The following is a 25,570-nucleotide window of genomic DNA, read 5'->3' as shown; positions in this document are numbered from 1 at the left end:
AAGCGAGGGCCGGGGGCGCGCGGGCGGCGCCCTTTATAGGGGCCGCCCGCTCGGCGGGCGCGCTGGCCATTGGCTGCCCGGGGCCGGCGGGGGCCGGCCAAGCAGCGAGAGCCCCGAATTAGCCGGGCGCCTCCGTTGCCTTTTATAGCCGGGGGGGCGGGGTCCGCAGCCCGTCCGAGGAAGCCGCGTTGGGAAAAGACACGCTGACGCCTTCTGCCCGTGGCTGGATCTACCACACAGCGCAGCAGCGTCTAGTGGTAGAGGCCTCCTTCCTGAGTGGACTGCATCACTTTAGACAGCAGGTGCAATCCTGTGGAATGCTAAATAAATAAGGGCGCAATCCTGTGCATCTTTCCACAGGGAAAAGCCCTACAACTCCCAGCGTTCCCCGTGGTAGTTGGCAGTTGTAGGACTTTTTTTCTATCTAAACATGCATAGGATTGTGCCCTTTTTTCTTTTTTTGAAGCTTCTCCCTGCAGGTAGAAAACTAGCTGGCTGGGGAACTCTGGGAGTTGTAGGACTTTTTTTTTCTGTCTAAACATGGATAGGATTGCCCGCTAAATGTTTTTTTTTGAAGTTCCTCCCTACAGGGAGAAAACTAGCACATCGAGAAGACAAGTTCTAGCTTAGCCATCTCCCTGCAGTGCTAGTTTCTACCTCCAGGATTTGTTTCTTCAGTTTAGGAGGAGCATTAAAAAAAATGGGATTGCCCTACCAGCAGTCTATTCCTGTTACCACCTCAGGACTTTTGTTGCTGCTTGTGCAGGATCAGCCACCAGACTTCCCACTTGGAAGAAAGTCTAGTTAAGCTCATTTTGGTGCTTACTCCCTAGCGGGGTGCACAGGACTGCAGCAGTGGTGAAAGCAGGCAATGAAGGGCCCCACCTCCCCACGGTCACAACTCCACCCTCCTCCTTAAACCACACCCATTCAGCACGACTGCCCCTCCCCTCCGAAAAGACAGGCCTTTGATAAGAAACACTTTTGAAGTCACGTTGTACAATAAACTAAAGCACCTCTGAGCATGTGCAAAGTATCTGTCCATCACCACTGAGCAACCACAGACCAACCTCAAATGATGGAGTGGGGCTTCCTTCTAGAGCCGGTGGCAAGACAGCTAAGCAGCCTCTAGCTGCCCTCTTTTTAGAAATGAAGCATCGTTCCTATCTCCCTTGATTATCGGATGTTTCATACAGAGAAAGTAAACATGCTCAGCTCCGCTTAAACACTCCTTATTTATAGAGGTCACCATGGCGCGTGTTTTTGGTGCATGAATAATTTTGGTGCAAAAATAATTAAACAAATAAATATAAGGGTTTCTCATCTACAATTCCCAGAATGCTCTTGGGAAGGAAGCCATGACTATTAAGCTGCTTTAAATTTAATATAAACTGGCAGTGTAGTGTAGCCCCAAGAGGAACAGAGCTAGACTTCTACAGATATATCCATGTGAATGAGAAAATACAGTGTGGGGAACTCTCCCCGACTCCATATGCCTGTAATGGCAGCAAATCCCATGATAACACAAAGCCAGCCTTCCCCAACCTGAGGCCCTCCAGATGTGTTGGACTACAACTTCCATAATCCCCAGTCAACAAGGTAGCGGTTATAGTCCATCACATCTGGATGGCACCAGGTTGGGAAAAGCTGCAGTAGGCTCATGTTGAGGCATCGATGGTACTATGGGGTGGTAATATAAGGATAAACCCAGGGTATAGGGGTGTCGGATAAATCCACAGCAGATTCAAATGAGTTCAGATTTCTATGACTCTGATATGCATATTTGGCAGCAGACCAGCTTTTTCCGACTAACCAAAGTGCATTTGCGCATAAGTGCACAAGTACACATTTGTGCAAGTGCATGGGTGCACATGAGTGCTAATACGCACGAGCGCAAGTAGAACGAAATTCTGGATTAAAAAATCCAATTCCGTCAATGAGTGGATGATGGAACGAAAGACACCGGACAATCCGCAAAACACAGACGGAACGGATTGAACAAAATCTGTAAGAACATAAGAAGAGCCCTGTTGGATCAGACCAAAGGTCCACCCAATCCAGCATTCTGTTCTCATAGTGGCCAACCAGCTGTACATCCCTACCAGCGCGTTTCTCAGGAGCTGGCATGCTTGGACCATTGTCAAAGCCCCATGGCCTGGAAGGGCCCTGCCACTGACCCCTGACCTGATGCTATTATGAAGAAGCAGCTGGAGCCACCACTACTGCCTGCCCTCTCTCTCTCTCAGGGCAGAATAAAGATCAGGCCCTTTTATGGTAGTTCAGCCCCCTTTGGTGCCATGGTGCTACCTTCAGTGGCAGGAGCTCCTCCTTCACTCCACAAGGAGAGAGGGCAGGTGATGGGTGCCTCTTCTTGCCACAAATGATAGACCACAGGACATTCTCTATCGCCCCCTAGTGTCTGGAAGCATGCGGAGTTGTTCCTATTATCCAACAAGCGGAAGGGGAAGTGGCCATCAGGGGAAGCTGGACTGGGACCCCAGGCAGGCTGGATTTGGCTTGAGGTTCTGCCACCCCTGCTGCAATCCTATACAGGGGGCCATAGCTTAGTGGCCAGGTTCAATCCCCAGAAGATCCAGATAGGGCCAGAAAAATTCCTGCCTGAAACCTTGGAGAGCCACTGCCAGTCGGTGTCGACAATACTGGGCTAGATGGACCAATGGTCTGACACAGTATAAGGCAGCTTCCTGTACCTTCTTACCTGGGAGTAGGCCCTATTAAATTTAGTGGGACCTACTTCTGAGGAGGCACACATCAGCTTGCACTGTAAGTGAATGTTAAGGTTTAATGGGAGTGGGATGGGGCAGGGATTTGGCACCTACAGTAAACACAGTACAAACGTAGCAGCAGCAGATGTTTCTGGACGCGTTATGGCTCAGAAAGAAATTCCGAGTATTGTTTTTCATGCTTTCTTGTCCTCGGTGCATTTTTCACACGTCACGTTTGAGCTGGTCTCACAAGGTTTGTGTTAACAGGTGTTTCATGCGTGGACCAAGAGTGGCTCTTGGTACGGTCAGCAACGCAGAACCTATACTGGGCAAAATGCTCTGATGCACATGAATGCCTCCCCTTCCGACCTTTCTCTTCTGCACGAAAAACGATCCAGCGTTAGCACAAACCGATGGCAGAGGTCTGTGGAGATGTCAGCCTCAAATAAATTCTTCTGTTTTTTTTTTTTTTTAAATCTTTCCATTTTTACCTTGCCCGTCTTCCAAGGTGCTTGGGGCAGCATACATGGATTCCCACCTACTGCACTTCTGTCCTCACAACAACCCTGTGGAGTAGGTTAATCTGAGAGAAAGTGACCGTCTCAAAGTCACCCCTCAATCTTTGTGGCTGAGAAGAAATTTGAGCGGGCTCTCCCCAGTCCTATCTGACACAGTTTTCACTGCATCATGCTTTCCCTCTGATGGCTGTGCCTGCTGGAAAGAAAGGAGAGGCATTTGTAATGCAAATGAGCACTCTGTCCAATGTGGGATTTATGTTTGTATTACAAACCCAATTAAAGCAAGAGTTGGTAAAAAGCCTTGTGGGTGAAAATGCACTTGCGACTTTTCTGTTCTGTACATCTGTTAAAAGTAACATGCTCTCCCTGCTGCCCCCATACATTTCTGAACTCTTAAGTTAATCCTTGTTAGTGAAATATTGTGGTTCCAATTGAACGGTCACTCACATGGCTGCCAGGACTGCACACGTGGCACTCAGTTAAGAAAGCTCCATGTGTCAACTTAAATTGGCATCAACTGTCAAGAAAGTATTAAGATTTGTAGTGTGAGATTCCTAAAAATGCTAAGTTTTGCTTAGGTCATTCTACTCAGATTGTCTTTGCTTAGGTAATTAATTATTGGCTTGAGATTGACTCCAAAGGTCCCATTCTATGCCATATCCTGCATGGCTTAACAGTTTTAAGGTGGTTTTTAATGTTTTACTATGTTTTATGTGATTATGGTTTTTATTTTCTGAACTTTCTGTAGTGTAAACCATCTTGGTTGGTTTCAGAAAGGCAATATAGAAATACAGTCAATCAGTCAATCAATCACAGCTGATCAAGCAACTTGACTTATATGTTTTTTTCTAATTCTGCATATATCCAGGGGCACTACATATTTGCGCTTTTAAAAAAAAAAATCAAAATTTTGCACCAAGAAAACCTGAAATCTCCCAATGGTATCAATTGTACAGTTGCTCTTTTTTACCCTTTGCAATATTTTATTTCATTCATTCATTAATTTCATGAACATATAATTTTGTGATCCTGGTTTTCCTAATCATGGACATGGGGTAAAAATGAAATTAGTTAATTAATTAAAATATCACAAAGGATTAAACAAAAATAAGCAATTGCACAATTGATATGGCTTGTAGACTACAAGAGAGAGGTGGGACGTGAGGTCCAAAACACAAAACCACCCTTTTGAACCCAAATAAAGATGGTTCTCTTTCTCTTCAGCAAAGGAGATCGTTACCTTGTCATGGTGCTGGAGCTTGAGCACCTCAATGATGTCATGAGCTAAACCGTGAAGGGACACCCAAGATGGGAAGGTCATGGCAGAGAGGTCAGACTAAATACGATCCCGGGGGGAGGAAACGGCAACCCACCCCAGTATTCTTGCCATGAAAACTAAATGGATCAGTACAACCAGAGATATGTCGGTATACCATCGGAAGATGGGACTCCCAGGTCGGAAGATGGTCAAAATGCTTCTGGGGAGGAACAGAGGATAAGTTCAACTAGCCCCAGATGTGATGATGCAGCTAGTTCAAAGCCGAAAGGACGGCTAGCAGCCGATGGTGCTGGTGGTGAACGACGAATCCGATGTTCTAAAGAGCAACACACCATAGGAACCTGGAATGTAAGATCTATGAGCCAGGGCAAATTGGATGTGGTTATTGGGGAGATGTCAAGATTAAATATAGACATTTTGGGTGTCAGTGAACTGAAATGGACTGGAATGGGCCACTTCACATCAAATGACCACCAGATCTACTACTGTGGACAAGAGGACCACAGAAGAAATGGAGTAGCCTTCATCATTAATAATAAAGTGGCTAAAGCAGTGCTTGGATACAATCCAAAAAATGACAGAATGATCTCAATTCGAATTCAGGGTAAGCCATTTAACATCACAGTGATCCAAATATACGCCCCAACCACAGATGCTGAAGAAGCAGAAGTAGATCAGTTCTATGAGGATCTGCAGCACCTACTGGATAACATGCCAAAAAGAGCTGTTCTTTTCATTACAGGAGACTGGAATGCTAAGGTGGGTAGTCAAACGACACCTGGAATTACAGGCAAGCATGGTCTGGGAGAACAAAATGAAGCGGTACATAGGCTGATAGAATTTTGCCAAGATGACTTTATACATGGACTTCACCAGATGGTCAACACCGAAATCAGATTGGCTACATCCTTTGTAGCCAAAGGTGGCGGACATCTATGCAGTCGGTAAAAACAAGACCTGGAGCTGATTGTAGTTCAGATCACGAACTTCTTATTGCACAATTTAGAATCAGACTCAAGAGAATAGGGAAGACCCACAGATCAGTTAGATATGAGCTGACTAATATTCCTAATGAATATGCAGTGGAGGTGAAGAATAGATTTAAGGGACTAGATTTAGTAGATAGGGTCCCAGAAGAACTATGGACAGAAGTTCACAACATTGTTCAGGAGGAGGCAACAAAAAACGTCCCAAAGAAAAAGAAAACCAAGAAGGCGAGATGGCTGTCTGCTGAGACACTGGAAGCAACCCAAGAAAGAAGGAAAGCAAAAGGCAACAGTGATAGGGGGAAATATGCCCAATTAAATGCAAAATTCCAGAGGTTAGCCAGAAGAGATAAGGAATTATTTTTAAACAAGCAATGCGCGGAAGTGGAAGAAGATAATAGAATAGGAAGGACAAGAGACCTCTTCCGGAAAATTAGAAACATCGGAGGTAAATTCCAGGCAAAAATGGGTATGTTTTTACCCAAACATTTGCCCAAACAAAGATGGCAAGGACCTAACAGAAGCAGAAGAGATCAAGAAAAGGTGGCAAGAATATACAGAAGATCTGTATAGAAAGGATAATAATATTGGGGATAGATTTGACGGTGTGGTCAGTGAGCTAGAGCCAGACATCCTGAAGAGTGAGGTGGAATGGGCCTTAAGAAGCATTGCTAATAACAAGGCAGCAGGAGATGACGGTATCCCAGCTGAACTGTTTAAAATCTTGCAAGATGATGCTGTCAAGGTGATGCATGCCATATGCCAGCAAATTTGGAAAACACAAGAATGGCCAACAGATTGGAAAAAATCAACTTATATCCCCATACCAAAAAAGGGAAGCACCAAAGAATGACATTAGTTAATTAATTAAAATATCACAAAGAATTAAACAAAAATAAGCAATTTTAAAAAATTATTTAAAAATAAGCAATATCAAACAGTGGCACTTATTTCACATGCCAGGAAGGTAATGCTCAAGATCTTGCAAGGTAGACCCCAGCAATTCATGGAACGAGAATTGCCAGATGTACAAGCTGGGTTTAGAAAAGGCAGAGGAACTAGAGACCAAATTGCCAATATCTGCTGGATAATGGAGAAAGCCAGGGAGTTTCAGAAGAACATCTATTTCTGTTTTATTGACTATTCTAAAGCCTTTGACTGTGTGGATCATCACAAACTGTGGCAAGTTCTTGGTGGTATGGGGATACCAAGTCATCTTGTCTGCCTCCTGAGGAATCTGTATAACAACCAAGTAGCAACGGTAAGAACAGACCACGGAACAATGAACTGGTTTAAGATTGGGAAAGGAGTACGGCAGGGTTGTATACTCTCACCCTACCTATTCAACCTGTACGCAGAACACATCATGCGACGTGCTGGGCTTGATGAAGCCAAGGCTGGAGTTAAAATCTCTGGAAGAAACATTAACAATCTCCAATATGCAGATGATACCACTTTGATGGCTGAAAGTGAAGAAGAGCTGAGGAACCTCATGACAAAGGTGAAAGAAGAAAGTGCAAAAGCTGGGTTGCACTTAAACCTCAAAAAAACCAAGATTATGGCAACCAGCTGGATTGATAACTGGCAAAAAGAGGGAGAAAACGTGGAGGCAGTGACAGACTTTGTCTTTCTAGGCAAAAAGATTACTGCAGACGCTGACTGCAGCCAGGAAATCAGAAGACGTTTACTTCTTGGGAGGACAGCAATGACAAATCTTGATAAAATAGTGAAGAGCAGAGACATCACACTGACAACAAAGGTCCGCATAGTTAAAGCAATGGTATTCCACATAGTAACTTATGGCTGCGAGAGCTGGACCATAAGGAAGGCTGAGCGAAGGAAGATAGATGCTTTTGAACTGTGGTGCTGGAGGAAAATTCTGAGAGTGCCATGGACTGCAAGAAGATCAAACCAGTCCATCCTCCAGGAAATCAAGCTAGACTGCTCACTTGAGTGAATGATATTAAAGGCAAAACTGAAGTACTTTGGCCACATCAAGAGAAGACAGGATACCCTGGAGAAAGTGCTGATGCTAGGGAAAGTGGAAGGCAAAAGGAAGAGGGGCTGACCAAGGGCAAGATGGATAGATGATATTCTGGAGGTGACGGACTCGACCTTGGGGGAGCTGGGGGTGGCAATGGCCGACAGGAAGCTCTGGCGAGGGCTGGTCCATGAAGTGACGAAGAGTCGGAAGCGACTGAACGAATAAACAACAACAACAAAGATGGTTCTGGAACACAGCACTTTACTTTGCAGTATGGCCGAGTCCCAGTTGTTGTTGTTTTAATTAAATCTTCTTATAATAAAGGAGGATGTGTGTTTGTCTGTCCGTCTGTCACTGCCATAGTGCCAAGACTGTGAAACCTAGACACCTGGAACTTAGCATGTGTACTAAGGGAACCGTAGGACTGTGCACCTTGGGTTTACTTTGTTTTTAAAATACATTAATTCATTTTAATTAATTTAAAAGTGTCCATGTTGTTGACACCTGCAGTAACATCTTCAGCCACTAGGGGAGGATGTCCCTAACCAGCACATAGCTTTACAGTCTATACAGTCCAAAGCCCTGGGAGATTAGCAGGCTAAGGGACAGAGTCCCCCTTGCTGTGGGGCAGCCCCCCCCCTTAGGAGAATGGAGTGGGGAGACCCCTCTCTCAGGGGGCTATAGGGTTGCACAATGGTAGGGGCCATGACTAGGGATGCCAGCGGCCATGGTGTCACTCAGATGGCATAGGCACAATTTATCCCAAACTGACGGCCGTGTAACTTTGCTTGAAGGCTTCACTGTATCCAACTAAGGGCTATTCCAACCTGTGCAAAACCGGATCTGTTCACTAGTAAAATAAAAAGCAGGAGAGGCAGGGAGCCTGGCGGGCACCACCAAGAAAGGTGACCCTAGTCTGAGAGGAAGAGATTTGGCAGCAGGTTCAAGATGAAATCAAAGGGAAAGTTGCACATAGCACCAACAGCAGCTGAGTTTACATCTAGCACAGAGGAAGAGAGAGCAACGGAGGTTCACAAGAGGATAATAGGTCGGCTCCCAGGGTTTTGCACTTTATTCACGTATCCAGCCATCCAGCCGTTCACATATGGACTCATGCTTCCTGAGCGTATGGAACAGTTTACATTAGTGTGATCTGTGCAGACACACGGCCGACCTGCATGATGACAGCCAACCTAACCCTCTCTCTTTCCAGAGATTGTTCATTGAGCAACAGAGCTTGAAGTTAAATTCTCTTCACTCCATTGACCATTCTCACTGCCAGCTTTCACCAGTTATTTAATCTGAGCCATGTTTCAGGAATACCCCAAAGAACTTAGAAATGCACTTTTGTATACATACAGAAATTGCGCAGTTCTCGAATTGGGGCGGGAGGGGATACCCTTAGTGAAACTCATAAGCCCCCACCCTTGACTCCCAGGAAATTTAGCCAAATCATGTTCCCTGCCCCATCTTCTAAAAACAGTAACTATGGGGGACTGCCACAAGAGATAAGGGGCCCAGAGCCCATCTGCCTGCCTGAACCCCCCACTCCAATACTTCAAGCACTGGAAAAGAGCTGTCAATCAAATAAAGAATGAGTCCCCTGTCTCTTTGCCCATTAACTGAAACCAAAGACGCACCAATTAAAAATTGCCATTGCTGAATGAAATTGGCCTTCACTGCACCAGGAAAATGAATGGAGGAAAGTAGATTCAGCATATCTACATTAGATCAATCTTCCCCAATCTGGTGCTATCCAGATGCGTTGGACTGCAACTCCCATCATTCCAAGCCAATGGCCATGCTGGCTGGGAATTATGGGAGTTCAGTCCACCACATCTGGAGAGCACCAGGTTGGGGAAAGTTGCATTGGGAAGAAGTGGGGATGCCTCCTTGATGGTGCTGTGTTTGCCTGGAGTTCGGTACGCAGCAGCCCATGAGAGCCCTTCTCCACACAGGCACCCCGACGGTGGAGCTCTCTCCCCACCTCATAAATGGATGGCACCAAACCTTACATGCTTTCAGCACCAGCTGAAGACCTATTTGTTTACCTGGAGTTTGGACTAGATTTTCCTCTCTTTTCTTGCTGTACTGTGTAAACTGTTTTTTTATGATTATGGTGGTGATTACATTGATATCCCACCTTTTTTCCACTTGCAAGGAACCCAAGGCAGCTCACATGATCCTCCTCCTCTCCATTTTATCCTATCCTGTGAGGGGGGTTGGGCTGAGAGTCAGTGACTGGCCCAAAGATACCCAGTGAGATTCACGGCTAAGTGGAGACTACAACCCAGATCTTCCGAGTCCCAATCCAGCACCCTAACCACTACACCATACTGTCTCTCCCAGTCTGGTGTTACAGTTCTCCCTTGCTCTCTCCTGTTCACATGTTTAATCTCTGGCATCCCTATTTTGTCTCAAGTGCACTAATGGCCCAGATGGTGGTCTGATTCATATTTATTTTATTTATTACATTTATATCCTGACTTTTTTCGTCTTGCAAGGAACCCAAGGTGGCTTACACAGCCCTCCTCCTCTCCATTTCGTCCTCACACCAGCCGTGTGAGGTAGGCAAGGCTGAGAATTGGTGACTGGCCCAAAGTCACCCAGTGAGATTCATGGCTGAGTGGAGACTAAAACCCGGAACTCCCGAGTCCCAGTCCAACATGCTAGCCACTACACCACACTGTCTCTCCCAGTGTGGTGTTACTGTTCTCCCTTGTTCTCTCCTATCTGTTGCTGTTCTTCCATTTCATGTGGGTTTGGGGTTTTTTTTTGTCAATGTTGCATTCTTTCACTATATTTTATTGCTTGTACCCCGCTTTGGGATTATTATAGAAGGAAAAGTGAATATGAAATTCAATTATTATTATTATTATTATTATTATTAATTTATATTGTAAATTTCAACAAAAACAAAGCAGATCATAAAAAAGGAAAAAGGAAAAGAATGAAAAGAAAAGAAAAGAAAAAAGAAATTCCATAAATAAATAAATGGTTCAGACTGTGGTGTCATTGAACTCAGTAGAATTTAGGGAGATGTGCAGCTGTCTGATGCGGAGTCAAGCTATTTGTAGTGAGAGATTTCTAAAGCTGACTGGCTGGGGCTCTCCAGGGTTTCAGATAGAAGTCCTTCCCAGTCCTATCTGGAGATGCCAGGGACGGAACCTGGGACGTTCTGCACGCAAAGCACATGCTTCAGACTCCCACTAAGCTCCAGCCCTGACCATGAGGCCTGCTTACTTCTGAGTAAACATGCTTTGGGCCGTGCCGCCAGTGATTTTAATACGTGACATCTTACCCTCTGCTATTTCTAAACGCGGCGCAGTGCTGACCACGAAATAGCACAGGCAGTTCAGAAAGTCATTCTGCGGGATATATTTCATTCATACCAAACACTCCCCTGAAAGCTTGATGCGCACAGTGTGGTAGGACAAGGAGCCAGCCAGCTGAGGTTTCCAGGGGCTGTGTCGCAAGCCGTGGAGGCTGGTGGCTCTGATTTCGGTGAGGCTGTGAAAATAGGTTCAGCACCTTGGGGAGCTCCTTTAGAGTTCTGGCTGGTTCTGGCTGAAGCCCAGCATGGATTCACAGCCCTGCCAAAATCAGAGCCACTGGCCTCCACTGGTCACAAGGACAATATTCTCACTCACAGATGCTCAGCACAATGGCTCTGGGGATGGTTGTAATCCATAAAACGTGTGCTCTTCCGTGAAAGATGCTGAGCCTGCCCGAGGGCTTGATATTTCTGTTCTGCTGGGTATTCAAAAGAATCTTTAAAAGAGTAAATAAAACAGACCAGATTCTTGCTCACGCTCATGATGGTATCAGTTCAGAGTAGTCTTAGTAAAGGCGACACGGAATGATAATGTGCTTGCTAATGGCCCATCATCATGTGTCCACATTGGATTTCATGGAGAAATATATCACTTTTCCTGAAAAATATTAGAGGCATCTTTGGAGCCCTGGAGGTTTGACAGGGCAATCCTATGCATGATTTCTCAAAAATAAATCCAATTCTCTCTGTTCAGTAGGATGTGCTCATTAGCACAGCTGCTCTCTGGTTTGATTGTTTGGTTCAATTTTTACTGATATTATCGGGATTCTTAAAAAATATATTGTCAGTTTTTATTTATGATTGATTGATTATCAATTGGTTTGTTTATGATTTTATGTTGCAGGCTGCTTTGCAAACCACAGGTGAGGACCAGTATATAAAAATATTGCAAACAAAAAAATACAGGGGATCCTCTTGTGATTTAGAACCCTGCAGGGATGGGAAATGTAACAAAGGCAGCAGAGCCAATGGACCCTCCCCACTCATGCAGTTTTGATCATGCTGGGGGCAAACTATTGAAGAGGATTAAATGTGCATAGGATCGTAGCCTATACACAGTAGCATGGTAAATTTCAAAGTGCAGGTGATCATCGTAACAGCCCCCACAGCCATGCACCCAAGGAGAAGCCAGAAATGCAGGCAGCTTTGTTGGTCCATTACAATAAACCAGTTCTAGCCGTTTTCAACTTCACCAACAGCAGGTCTGCTGTAAAGCTAATGCATCTAAGGGAGCAATCCTACTGGGATAGGAGGCCGCCTCCGAACTCTGAAGCCACCGCCTGTCCAATGCAGGACAGGAGAAGCACGGCGGAGATCATCCCCTCCGTGCTTCAGCTGCCCTGCATTTGTGGCTGGACAGCCAATTTCAGAGGAAAATTCTGAGAGTGCCTTGGACTGCAAGAAGATCAAACCAGTCCATACTCCAGGAAATAAAGCCAGACTGCTCACTTGAGGGAATGATATTAAAGGCAAAACTGAAGTACTTTGGCCACATCAAGAGAAGACAGGATACCCTGGAGAAGATGCTGATGCTAGGGAAAGTGGAAGGCAAAAGGAAGATGGGCCGACCAAGGGCAAGGTGGATGGATGATATTCTGGAGGTGATGGACTCGACCTTGGAGGAGCTGGGGGTGGTGACGGCCGACAGGAAGCTCTGGCGTGGGCTGGTCCATGAAGTCACGAAGAGTCGGAAGCGACTGACCGAATAAACAACAGCTGCGGGAAGGCAGAGCAGGGGAAGCGGCTGCCGGATGACATGTTGGATGTGTCGAGCCAGCATTTCCGCTTTCCCCGCCCCAGAACGCCCCCCCGGAATGCCCCATTTTCACTGCTCCATGCTCCTCTTCTGAGCGCGGGGCCGTTCTGCTCTGCCTGCGAGGCGGTGCAGGAGTGGGGGAAGGTCGGTTCTCAGGGAACCGACCTCGGAGCATGGGCCAACCTATCCTATGGCTGTCTAGCTGCTGACTAGCGGCTATAGGATTGCACCCTAAATTGCCCATATAAGACCTGGCCACCCCAAAATACTTTGCATTACAACAGGGAACAATACACTGTTGCTGGGAAAATTCATTTCCCCCCAACTACTGTGAGGATTGCAGCTAAGTTCAGAGGAACAGGGAATTCGGTGGGTTGGGGTTGGCAGATGACATCTGCATCCCTGCTAATAAAAAGTGTTGGTGCGGCATCCCTGCTTCACTACACCACTGCCTCTACATGCCAACTTGAGCTCCTTGGCAAAGAGCGGGATTCAAACGCAACAAATAAACCATTAAAACTGTTGTTGAAGCATCCCTAAACAACAAAATAGTAATGTCAGCAAAAACCAAAACAATATGTCCTAAATTACAAAAAAACAAAAACAAAACATTGTTTTTCTCTCTCCCCTGCCCCTTTCCCCTGTTGCTGCTTGTATTTGTATTCCAGCCATGAACACCTAGGTGAAGGAAGCTGGCAAGGCTTCCTTTGGCACATTGTCAACCCTGCTAGTACATTAGCCAATGGGAATCACTTTGCAGGCTCCTGCTGAACACAGCAGCTTCTCTGTAGCAATCTCCCCCAAGAAGCAAAGAGGTGGGCCCCTGGCCAGGAGTCCAGGCCAAGTCTGTGTCATGGGGCAGCAGAGAAATACTAGCAAACATTAGGAAACGGGGAGAAAGATCATGAGTATACTGACCTTTTAGGTTCCTGCAACAGATTGGCTGTATTCTAGCCTGCAGTCTTCTAGGGAGAACTGTACTAGACTATAAATCACCTGAAATCCAATTCTAAATTGCACGTTAAAAATAACGTGAAATATTTTTAGCCTTCTGTGGTATCCAGGACCTCCCAATCAGGCCAATTAAGGTACAGAAGAAAAATAAGACAAGCTGATGCATGTCAGAGAATAACTAGGTGCAAATGTTAATTAACCAGTAGTATGGAATATATTGTGACATGGATGGTGAAAAGTGCAGAAGCTACACGGCAAGATTTCATTTCTTTTTGGATGAGACTTATGGTGACTTCTGGAGTGTTTGTCTGTTTACAAATATACACTTTGAGCAGACAAGTAACTGTCAAAGAGAATCAATTGCCCCCAAAGGAAACAGCATCCACTTGAAACACCCTCCCCCCCACACCCCAACCCTGCCACCCCAAAGGCTCCTTCTTGCAGCCAATTGCAAAACTCAGATCTCTGTATGCCTGGCTGGCTCCTTTGCAACTTCAAACTCTCTCTTGCCAATAATTATTACTTTTATCCTTTATGAGAAAACCTCTATTATTTAAATAATTATTATTTATTATTACATTGGAACTCCATAGAAATACCACATCAGTCACTAAGAAGCAGAGAGGTGTGCCTGTTCCAGCAGAAGATGTGGCAATCTGCCCTTTCCATTTCTACAACAGCTTTTCTAAGGGGAATGGCTATGTTCAGACTATTCTAGCAGTCTAGCCTAGCCCCAGGAAAAGAGGAGTTGCACCAGAGCAATAGGAAAATCTGCATGGCTGGTGAATGCTGGGAGTTGTGGGATTTTTTTCTGTCTAAACATGCATAGGATTGCACCCTAAAGCAGTTAGTGCAGAGGTAAAGAACCTCTTTCAGACTGAGGGCCAAATTCCATTTTGGAGAAATTCTCGGGGGCCGCATTCCAGTCATGGGCAGGTCTGAAGGCCGAAGGCAAAAGGGTTAGGGTGACCCCAGAGGGCCAATTGGGACCCCAAGAGGGCTGGATTTGCCCACCTGGCCTGAGGTTTTGCACCACTGATTTACAGGTATGTGCTGCTAGAATCATAGTAGTAGGCAGTAGTTGTAGCTGAACTACTTTTAAAGTAGTTCCTGGCTAGCGCCCATCACATACACACACAACAATGCAGAGAACCAGTCTCCATTCCAACCTGGCTAGTAAGCGTTTCCTAACTGGCAGTGGTTTCCATTCTTGATAGGCTATTAAGGCTGCAATCCTATACAGCCTTACCTGGGAGCAAGCCCCAGTGAACTCAGTGCGGCTTTCTTCTGAGCAGACATGTGTAGGATTGTGCTGTAAATATCTCTCAGACATTGGTGCCTATTGAAAAAAAAACCTCTCAGCTGATCATCAGCAAGCAATCAAGTACAGGAGGTAGTCACTTAATCGCTGTTAAAATACTCCCTCCCTCTCTCCCTTTCTAATTATAGGAGAAGCAACTAAACAGTGCTGCAACCAGGCAAACCCTGATGCAGCTACAATAGGAATCAATATTTTTTAATAATGCAATGGGCAAAGGGATAAATATATACTCCTTAATTTCTATCAAATGTTTCGGCTTCCTCCCTCGTCAGTCACAATTAGTATAAGAGTAGAGACACAGCCTCTAAGAGTAGAGACACAGAGGGGCCGCGGTGGCTTAGTGGTTAAGACGCTGAACTGCAGACTGGAAGGTCGGCAGGACAGCAGTTCGAGACCCGAGTGCCACGTGACGGAGTGAGCTCCTGTCTTCAGTCCCAGTTCCTGCCAACCTAGCAGTTGGAAAGCAAGAAATTGCAAATAGATAAATAGGTACCGCTTTGGCGGGAAAGGTAACAGCGTTCCGTGCACCTCGGTGTTCAGCCATGCCGGCCACATGACCACGGAAGCGTCTTCGGACAGCGCTGGCTCTTCGGCTTAGAAACGGGGATGAGCACCGCACCCTAGAGTCGGACATGACTGGTTGGGGACACCTTTACCTTTTTTTAGAGACACAGCCACCCAGGCTGACAGTAAGTCTTTATATTAACTGTCACTGACAAAGGCGGAAGTCAAAACGTTTGACAGAAATTAAAGAATATATATTTGTCCCTGTTTCGCAAATTGCTTTACTATATAGGTACATACATACACACACTCACACTAGTGAACATAAGAACATAAGAAGAGCCCTGCTGGATCAGACCAAGGGTCCATCTAGTCCAGCATTCTGTTTACACAATGGCCAACCAGCTGTCAACAGGAGACCCACAAGTAGGGCATGAGGGCAACAGCACCCTTGCACCCATGTTCCCCAGCAACTGGTGTACATAGGCATACTGCCTCTGATACTGGAGGTAGCAGAGAGCCATCAGGACTAGTAGCCATCAATAGCCTTATCCCTCAGGAATTTGTCTAACTGCCTTTTAAAGCCATCCAAATTGGTAGCCATCACTACGTCTTCCTGTGACGTAGTGATGGCTACCATCACTAGTGATGTAGCTACCATCACTAGAAAGTTCCTGAGCTTGTCTTCCTGAGCACAGTTAGGATTTAGGATCAAGTTCCACTGAAATCAACAGGCCAGTACTCATATCAGCTTCCCAGCCACAGTTGCTGTACATGTCGCATGCTTGAGAGCATCCATCATTTGGCTCTCTGTGCCAAAACAGATATGGTGCAGAAGATTCTGTGACTCAGTCTTCTGTTTTTGTTTTGGGTTTAACTTTAAAGTAGCAGTGGGAGGCTTAAAATATGACTGGAGTAGTGGTGCTGCCAGTGAGAAAAGTGTTTAACCCCTTCCACTGTGTGCCATTTTCTCCAATTGAAATCACACTTATCTGTCCCTCTGGAAGCTGCTGTTTTTTCTGCCTGCCTTTCCCCCCTCCTGTAGGGGTAGCAGCAGCTCCTCTACCAGTTCAGCTGTGTCAGGGCCAGTGCCATCTTCAGGTTTTGGGGGGCCCTTGGGCAAGACACCCTCAATGGGGCCCCTCCCTCAGTGAGTCTACCTTCTCACCACCATTGTCACCAGCTGCTATTGCTCCTCATCCTCTCCCTCGTCATTGCTACCCTTGCTTGCTTGACAGGCAAAGAGCCAGTCAGCAAGTAGGTGGTGGCATGCCCTGCTCCTCCTTCTCACCACCTCCATCTTCTAAGAGCATTTCTACATGAGGCTTTTATTGCACGCTCGTGATTAGTCACTCACAGAAGTTTGTGGGTCCTTTACACAATGTCATCAACCTCCAGGGTGTCTCCCACACTTCTGACCTTTATCCTGGTTTTTAAAAGGTCAGGGATAATGTGGTAATAAATGTCATTCCACCTTAATGGCTGTGTGAAATTGCACAGTTCTGTTATATCACAGCACCATCTAGTGGCTGCGTAATGAGACAGGTAGAACTTGCAGAGAAAGCCCGTGTCAGCCCATGTAAGGAGCTGATCTTAATCCCACAAAGAATCTGGAAGCAGAAGCTCCAGTAAGTTGTGGGATAAAAAGCCTGGTGTGGAGAAGCCGTAAGCCAAAGCAAGAGGCAGGTGAACAAGCCAGTTGCAAGGGTGAAAAGGAGGAGCACATCCAGGGAGCTCTTGTCAGTGGGTCCCTGCTGGTGTGTGGGCCCTCAGCAGGTGCCTGACGATGCCTACCCTTGACCCAGCTAAACAAAACTTTTCTGTTTGAAACATTGTTCCGCTTCATCACCTCCTCAGCAACAGGATGCCAGGATTCATCCTCCATCATCTCTCTTATGTGTACGTATGTATCCTAAGTTTATCTTGTCATGTTCATGCACACATACTTCGACAAAATTTAAATGTGAAAAACACACCAAATATGTATATCCCACCTTTCCATTCTAAAATAGAAGCCTCAAGATAGCTCAGAACATTATTCAAAGCAATAATCAGTAAAACAGCAAACAATAATAAAACAAAAAAAACCTTTGACTGCTTCCTGATTTGTTTTTCCAACTCAAAGTTTTGGTCTGGGAGGCAATAAAAAACTCTGTATGTGCGGGTGGGTGTGCATGAACATGTACAACAAAAAGAGGCAATATGTTTTGTTTGCTTGGTTTATTGTTTAAATATTTCCCATGCTGGTTACAGCCTGTAGAGCAGCTGAAGTGTAAAATTGCCTAAGAATAGGGATGGCGGAGAATTCTGCCATGGATTTCAGTGAGGCCGAATGCACTGGCATTCGGCCCCCCCAAATCCGTGGCGGAACAGCCTGCCACCCCCCTGCGGATCCCCCCCGGGACAAGACTACCTGGGGCAGATGTTCCCGGACGGCGGCGGCTCCAGCAGCGGCTGCGGTGGCGGCGGCAGCTGGTCTTTCGACCGGCTGCCGCAGCCCCCATTTGCAGTCTGTTGTGTGTTTTTTTACCCAGACGTGATAGGCTACGTAAAGACTTACATAGCCTATCATGTCTGGGTAAAAAAAAAAGGCGTACACAAATGGCGGCGGCTATGGCGCCCGCCATTTGCGTTCCTTATTTTTCGCCATTTTAGTCTACATAAATATTTACGTAGATTATTACGGCAGGAAAAAAAGGGGAACGCAAATAGCATAGTGGGCGCTATTTGAGTTCCCCTTTTTTTCACCGATTTATCTTACGTAAATATTTACATAAGATAAATCAGCGAAAAATAGGGAACGCAAATGGCGGCCGCCGTAGCCGCCGCCATTTGCGTACGCTGGGTTTTGGGGGGGGTTAGCCATGCTAGGCTACGTAAATTCTTACGTAGCCTATCATGGCTGCCTGGCTGGACGCAAATGGCGGCTGCTATGGTGGCCGCCATTTTCGTCCGCAGCAGCCCGTCCGTGGATGGAAATCCGGCCACGGACGGCCCTGGCTGGCTGCTCTGTGGCCTGGCCACAGAGCGGAGCCGGTCGTCGAGGATTCCAGGGGGGAGGACCGGATCGCCTCCCCCCCATCCTCCCCCACCGCGGAAGATTCCGCAAAAAGGTAAGTGGGTTTCGTACATCCCTACCTAAGAACTGATTTACCATAGTGCATCTACCCCCTCTAGTGGCCAACTAATAGTCTCAAATGTATCCATCTAAATGCACAGCTTTCCACTATATTTATGCTAAACTACCCCAGATTGGACCATGACATATGGGTCTGTTGTTGACACGTGTTGTGCATAGATTACATACCCTCTGTTTTCTTCTGAAAGTCTAGATAACCAACTGCACACCAGACTGAATATGTGTTAATCCTTTTAGCCCAGGGCTGCAGAACCTCTTTCAGCCTGAGGGCCAAGTGGAGAAGCTTTCAGGGGCCACATTCCAGAGGTGGGAGGGCCAAAGACAAAAGGGGTGGGACCCAAATTACCAGCATATTTTAGCTTAAAGCTCATACTGCCAGTAACTATGCCTTAGGAGAGGTATTTCAATCTTTTAGAATTGAGAAAAAGCTGCACAAAAGATGGGAAATCAGCAATCAGTGGTCAAGGGAAAGGGGGTGGGGCTTGGAGAAGGGGCATGGCCCTTCTGGGGAAACCCAGAGGACTGGATTTGGCCTCTGGGCCTGACATTCTGTATCCCTGCTTTATCCCTTGTGCAAATCCTTGCATGCCTTTGTTCCATATTTGGCTGCAGTCTTCTGCATACAGATTTTTAGGAGTAAGTCCCATTGAGCTTACACAGTTTTTCATTAGCTCTAAACAGGCTTGCCAACTTTTTTTTCTGTCACAACTCTTGTGGCTTGAACACCTCTGTAACACATTAAAAATAAATAAATCATGCAGGTAAGGCTTATCCTGTTGCTGCATCGGAAGACTTGCCAAAATCCAAAGGTTGCATTAATTCCTTCCTACCCCGCAGATGTAAAAGGCAGAGGAGCCCTAATTGGAGAATGGTTGGCAACCATATGCATGCAGCATGGAGTGTTCTCAGTGGAATTCATCTGAGGAAGTGGACTATATATAGACCACAAAAGCTTCTGACACAAGAAGGGTGCTATCCTATGCATGTTTAGGCAGAAAAACGAAAGAACATAAGACGAGCCGTGCCGGATCAGCCCCAGGGCCCATCTCGTCCAGCATTCTGTTTGCACCGTGGCCAACCAGCTGCCTGCAGGGCACCTGCAAGCAGGACACAAGCGCAACAGCACCCTGCTGCCTACGTTGCCCAGCAACTGGTGTACAACTGGCTCCTGAGGCGGAAGTCGAAACATTTGACAGAAATTAAAGAATATATATTTGTCCCTGTTTCGCAAATTGCTTTACTATATAGGTACATACACACACACACTCACACTAGTGAACATAAGAACATAAGAAGAGCCCTGCTGGATCAGACCAAGGGTCCATCTCGTCCAGCATTCTGTCCACGCAGTGGCCAACCAGCTGTCAGCAGGAGACCCACAAGTACGGGTGTACGAAACCCCGCTTACCTGGCTCCGCCGGGTTCCGCAGGTGGGGGGAGGCGATCAATTCCTCCCCTCCCCCCGGAATCCTGCCTGGCTGGATCCGCTCCCCGGCCGGGCCACAGAGCCGCCAGCCGGGCCAACCCGCAGCGGGGCCTCCAGCCGCTGCCGGGCTGCTGCGGACGCAAATAGTGTCCTGTGTAGGGGACGCCCTTTGCATCCCTACGCCAGCCTGTGATAGGCTACGTAAATATTTACGTAGCCTATCACGGCTAAAGCAGGGACACAAATGGCGTCCCCTTTGTAATATTTACGTAGCCTATCACGGCAAAAAAAAAAGGGAACGCAAATGGCGGCGGCTACAGCGGCCGCCATTTGCGTTCCCTTTTTCACCATGAGAGACTACGTAAATATTTATGTAGTCTATCACAGCCTCCACAGGGACGCAAATGGCATCCCTGCGTTAGCCATGATAGGCTACGTAAATACTTACATAGCCTATCACGGCCATTCTAAAGATGCGACTGGCGGCTGCAGACGTGGCCGCCATTAGAGGAGCACCGGAACGGCAGACGAAGGTAGGCTCTGTTCCGGGCCCATTTCACGTGGGGCGGGGGTGAGGGGCTTAATTCCACCACGGATTTTGGTCAGCCTCACCGAGATCCGTGGCAGAATTCTCCGCCATGCCTATCCACAAGTAGGGCATGAGGGCAACAGCACCCTCGCACCCATGTTCCCCAGCAACTGGTGTACACAGGCGCACTGCTTCCGAGACTGGAGGGTGCACAGAGCCACCGGGACTCGTAGCCATCGCCAGCCTTCTCCTCCAGGAATTTCTCCAACCCGCTTTTCGAGCCGTCCGACTCGAGGGCCATGACTGCGTCCGGCGGCAGCGAATTCCGCAGCGAGGCTCTGCGCGGGCAGCTGCAGGGCGGCCGCGCGGGCAGCCGCAGGACTCCCCGCGCCGCCCCGTCCCCGCGCCTCGGATTGCGCCGGGCTGCGTGGTTCGCGCGAGCGCCCGCACGCCTCTGCGCCGCGCGCGCGGCTCGGCTGCGCTGGCTCTGCGCGCCCGGGGGCGAAGCCAGCCCGCGGCGCGAGGCGCGAGGCAGGGGGGGCCGAAGCGAGCCGAGGGCGGGCGGGGGCGGGCGGGAACGCCCGCCCGCCGTGCCCCGCCCCCGGCTCGGCGCGAGCCGGGCCCCGGGGCGCCGCATGCCGCCGAGGCGGCTCAGTCGGCCGGCGAGCGCGCGCGGGCGAGGCGGCGGCGGCGGCCATGCTCCCGGGCCTGTGCACGGCGCTGGCGGGGCTGCTGCTCCTGCCGCTGCTCGTGAACCTGGCGTGCCCGCACTTCTTCCAGGACCTGCGCTTCTTCGTCAGCCTGGTGCGCGCGGCGCAGCGGGCGCGCAGGGGCGGCGCGCGCGTCCCGCCGCGCACCGTGCTGGAGGTGTTCCGCGAGCGGGCGCGCCGGGCGCCGCGCAAGCCCCTGCTGCTCTTCGGGGACGAGGCCTACACCTACGAGCAGGTGGAGCGGCGCAGCAACCAGGCGGCGCGGGCGCTGCGCGAGCACGCGGGCGCGCGGCAGGGCGACGCCGTGGCCCTCGTCCTGGGCAACGAGCCCGCCTACGTGTGGCTGTGGCTGGGCTGCGCCAAGCTGGGCTGCGCCCTGGCCTGCCTCAACTGCAACGTCAGGGGCAGCTCCTTGGCGCGCTCGTTCCAGTGCAGCGGCGCCAGGGTGCTGCTGGCGGACTCAGGTGAGGCGTTCCTGGCGCTCCGGGGGGGGGGGGGGGGCTGGGCTCGAGCCCCGGGGCGAGGCGAGGCGAGGCGAGGCGAGCGATTGCGGCGGGGCTATGAACCCGCTCTGGGTTTCGGCCAGGGCTCTAGAGGAGCTGCCCAAGGTGCTGAACCCCGTCCCCCAAATAGGTTGGCCACTTTGGATAGCTAGCCCCTTTAGAGTTTTGGCCGGTTCGGACTGAAACGACTAGATCCACAGCCCACCGAAATCGGAGCCACCGGCCCTCCACTGTTGGGGAGAGGTCTGGGTTCAAATCTCGGGACGAGGCGAGCAGGCACCAGATGCGCTGTCTCGCACAGCCTAGCCCACCTCATAGGGTCGCTGAGAGGATGAGATGGGTGCTGGGAAGATGCCTGGGGAAAATCCTGTACTCCAGCTTTCCCCACCCGCCCTCCTGATGTTTTCTACTACAACTCGCAAGATTCCTGACCATTGCCCATGCTGGCTGGGGCTGATGGGAGTTGAAGTCCAAAACATTTGGAGGACACCGGCTTGCAGACAACTGCTGTACACCACCCTGAGGTCTTTGAAAAATGAAATAATGACCCTTTAGGTCCTGTCCCCATTCAAAAGACAGAACCACTTCTTTTTCCTTTTCTTTTTATAAAGGGATACCACCGCTTGTAGTTTACTTTTGCCTCTAGTCAAAAAGGTTCCTCCAGATGAGGCTTTTGTCATGCCATCACTCTGCCTCATTCACAACATTTTACAGGCAATCTAGATATTGTCACCTTCCCCGTGTTTTCTTACCATAGAAAATCCATTAAGGAGGAAAAGATGGAATAGCTGCACAATGCCTTTTGATTGTAGTCCTAGGAGCTATCCTTCTGGAAACACTCCAAATTTTGTAAGTTTCTTTGTATTGTTTCAAAAGCTGTTTTTGACCAGAGGCAATGGAAGGACAAAGGAAACGTATGTATGCACCATGGGAAGGTTGATAAAATTAGGTACGGTAGGAGAAAGTGGAGTAGGAGAATTGAGGGGGCTCATTCTTCCATAATACAAGAACTTGTGGGTCAAGCAATGAAATTGGCAGTAGATTCAGGGTGGAGAAGAGAAAGTACTGGCTCCAGGTTGGAAAATTTGGGGGGGAAACGTTTTTTTCATTTTTTTCTGTTTTCCCCCCCCAGTTTTTTCCAAGTCTTCACATCTCTAGATGGAGCCTAAGGGCTGGAAGGTAGTCAGCTGAGGCCGTATGCAGGCTGTAGGCTGCAAAACTGGAACATGAATAGTTCCTTCCCTGTTGTTTCACCCGCTCCAGCAACTGGTACTCAATGGCATCCTGTCTCTGACCCTCACCGTACCATATAGGCGTGACGATTAGTCAGTTAATAGGCCTATCATCCATGAATGTAAAGCCATCTAAGTTAGTGGCCATCACCAAATCTTGTGGCATAGGTTCCATAAATTAAGTATGCATTGTGTCAAACCAGATCTTCCAAGCTCAGCATTGTATTCACTAGAGGGCACTTCCTATCAGAATGGAACACACATGGTCACTTCCTCTAGCAGGTGTTCTGAATACTTTATGGTCTGTTTGTTGTTGATATGGAAGATATGGAACTTAGGAAGTTGCCTGATAAAGGTTCAGACCATCTAGCTCAGTATTGTCTGCACTGACTGGCAGCAGCTCCAAACTTTCAGAGTTTCCCAGCCATACCTGGAGATGCTGGGGATTGAACCTGGGACCTTCTGCCTGCAAAGGAGGTGCTCTGCCACTGAGCTATGGCCCCTCATTCCAGCTCTGCAGTTTATGTTTCCAGGATTAAGCACAGGTTGAAAGAGAGACTGCCTGAATGGAAGAACTAGAGTCCTAAGCACTTAACTTTGTAGTAAGCTCCATTTTCGACCAAGGGGACTTAGGGTGGTTCCTGATGAGCCTTTTATCCTGCAATTGCCCTGCTTCGGACACAGAATTTTATGGGGGGGGCGGGTCAGTGCCAATGACATCATCTTCCCTCCCATGTTTTCTCGCCATGTCTCCCATCTTTATTCTTACCAAAACAAAAACATCAAGGACGAAAAGACAGAATAGGTGGACAGTGCCTTTTGATCAGTAGCACTACAAGCTCTTCATCTGGAAGCACCGTTACTGATACCTAAATTTGGCTAAGATGAAGGTCTAAGTTCCATTTAAATGCATGGGACCATTTCCCGTAAATGTATTCAAGATCAGGGCGACAGTAATTTTTTTTCACTCTTGGATGGGGAAATTATTTGCAAAGGAGGAGAAGTGGGGTGGGTTCTGTACTCATTCCATATTGGGAATGTTAAACAGAAAGACAAGGCATGGCGTAAGCAGGAAACAAAGGACATATCCTGCAACACCCATGGGTCAGGGTTGCCAGGTTGCAACCCTGGTTTTAAATTCACCAAGGAAGCAGGAGTTGAATCAACCAGATGTACTCCCAACATCTCCCCTGCCACCTAGTCCTTTTGTCTACCCTTCTCCCCTGCCAAGGAGGACTGAAGGGTACAACACAGCAGGTTGGGGCAGAGGCTGAAAAGAAGGAATGGCTAGGAGATGCCGCGGCTGCTTAAATTTTGCCTCCAGTCATGATTTTAAAGGTAGAATATGAATCTCCAGGTCACTGCCTGACAGACCCTTACATGAGATCTTGTTGTGAACTTCTTCCTCCTGTTCTCTTCTGCCCAGGGAAATGCGTTTCTTGACTTTGGGTCACAAGGACCCAAATAGTAGACCTCCTGTTTAGAACATGCTGTAAGGCAGGGGTGCAAAAAGTGCAGCCTGCATGCAGCTTGCGTAACCATTTCCAGCAGCCTGCCAGACCCCCCCACCCCTGCATTTGCCACCACTGCTGAAGAAATGGCGGTCACTGCCTGGGGTTTTCCTTGCCAGCGCTAGCAAAAGAAGCCCTTCCCTTACCTCTGATCTCTCTGCACAGATCAGACATAAGGAAGGGTTTCTCTTCTTAGTGCAAGAGAAAGGGTTTCTCTTGCTAACGCTAGCAAATTAATTGTTTTATTGTGAGTTTCAACAAAAGAAAAGAAAACAAAAACAAACCCAGAAGAAGTTTGCAAGTATAGCTACATGCTTTAAATGCCTCCGTTCCAAATATTATGATATTCTTAAAATAGAAAAGAAAAAAGAAGGAATGGATTATACATACACTTCAGTAAAAGCAGACCAAATATCCAAATATAAGTCCATTCACAAGTGATGCCTATATACCACTCTTTCAAATGTTGCTAGCGTTGTTAGGTCTTCAGTCCATCGCATGATAGCACTAGCAAATTAACCCCTTCCTTATCTCCCAGGCTTGTGTCTGCACACGTGTTTGCTAGTGCACATGTAAGGATGTGTATGTGTACAAGCTCATGCATATGCATGCCCATGCTGCCCAGTGCAACCCTCAGGAACAAAAAGGTTGCGGACTCCTGCTGTAAGGAATAGAATTGTTTGCACTGAAAAATTACTATTCAAGGCTGTGTACTTAATCCTTCTACTCATTTGAAGTGATAACTGAACCAAAGGGGATATTTAAAAAGTGAAACACTGTCCCCCTAATGTGTGCCACCATACTCATTCTCATATAATAAAGTGATTAATTGTTCTATGGCATTTTTCAACTTTCCTGGTTCTTTTGTTGTTTATTTAATGTCAGTTTTCACTTAAAGGATCAGTTAGCCTTCACCCTATTAAAGTGAATGGGGAAAACTAAGATATTGTGTATGGGGTTCAAAATGATCCCGACACAGTCATTTAATAACATAATAGCTGTGTTACATTAGTGCAACAGTTGAGATCAAAGGTGTTTATTATTTCTTTATCCATACCCCAAGGAAGTTTTTGAGTTGCATGACTAATGTATTGAGGCCACAAGAAGCAACAGGAATTAACACAGGGTTCATTACAGTCCCCAGATACCATCCCCGTA

General features: G+C 47.7%; 1 protein-coding gene across 1 annotated transcript in view; it reads left to right on the top strand.

Annotated features, from left to right (window-relative positions):
• The first annotated feature begins 21,065 nt into the window (after positions 1 to 21,065).
• Positions 21,066 to 25,570, top strand: part of SLC27A2 (solute carrier family 27 member 2) — a 35,562-nt gene continuing 31,057 nt past the window's right edge. Inside the window, exon 1 of the mRNA XM_084816428.1 lies at positions 21,066 to 21,630. Within this exon, the coding sequence (XP_084672554.1) occupies positions 21,153 to 21,630 (478 nt within the window). The 5' untranslated portion in view covers positions 21,066 to 21,152. The remainder of the gene's footprint in view (positions 21,631 to 25,570) is intronic.

This window comes from Heloderma suspectum, chromosome 11 (assembly GCF_057233095.1).
Source record: "Heloderma suspectum isolate Gila_16-S chromosome 11, 16-S_ref, whole genome shotgun sequence".
In the NCBI taxonomy this organism is placed as follows: domain Eukaryota; kingdom Metazoa; phylum Chordata; class Lepidosauria; order Squamata; family Helodermatidae; genus Heloderma; species Heloderma suspectum.
The sequence above is the reverse complement of the archived record's forward strand: the minus strand, read 5'-3'. Positions and strand labels throughout refer to the sequence as shown.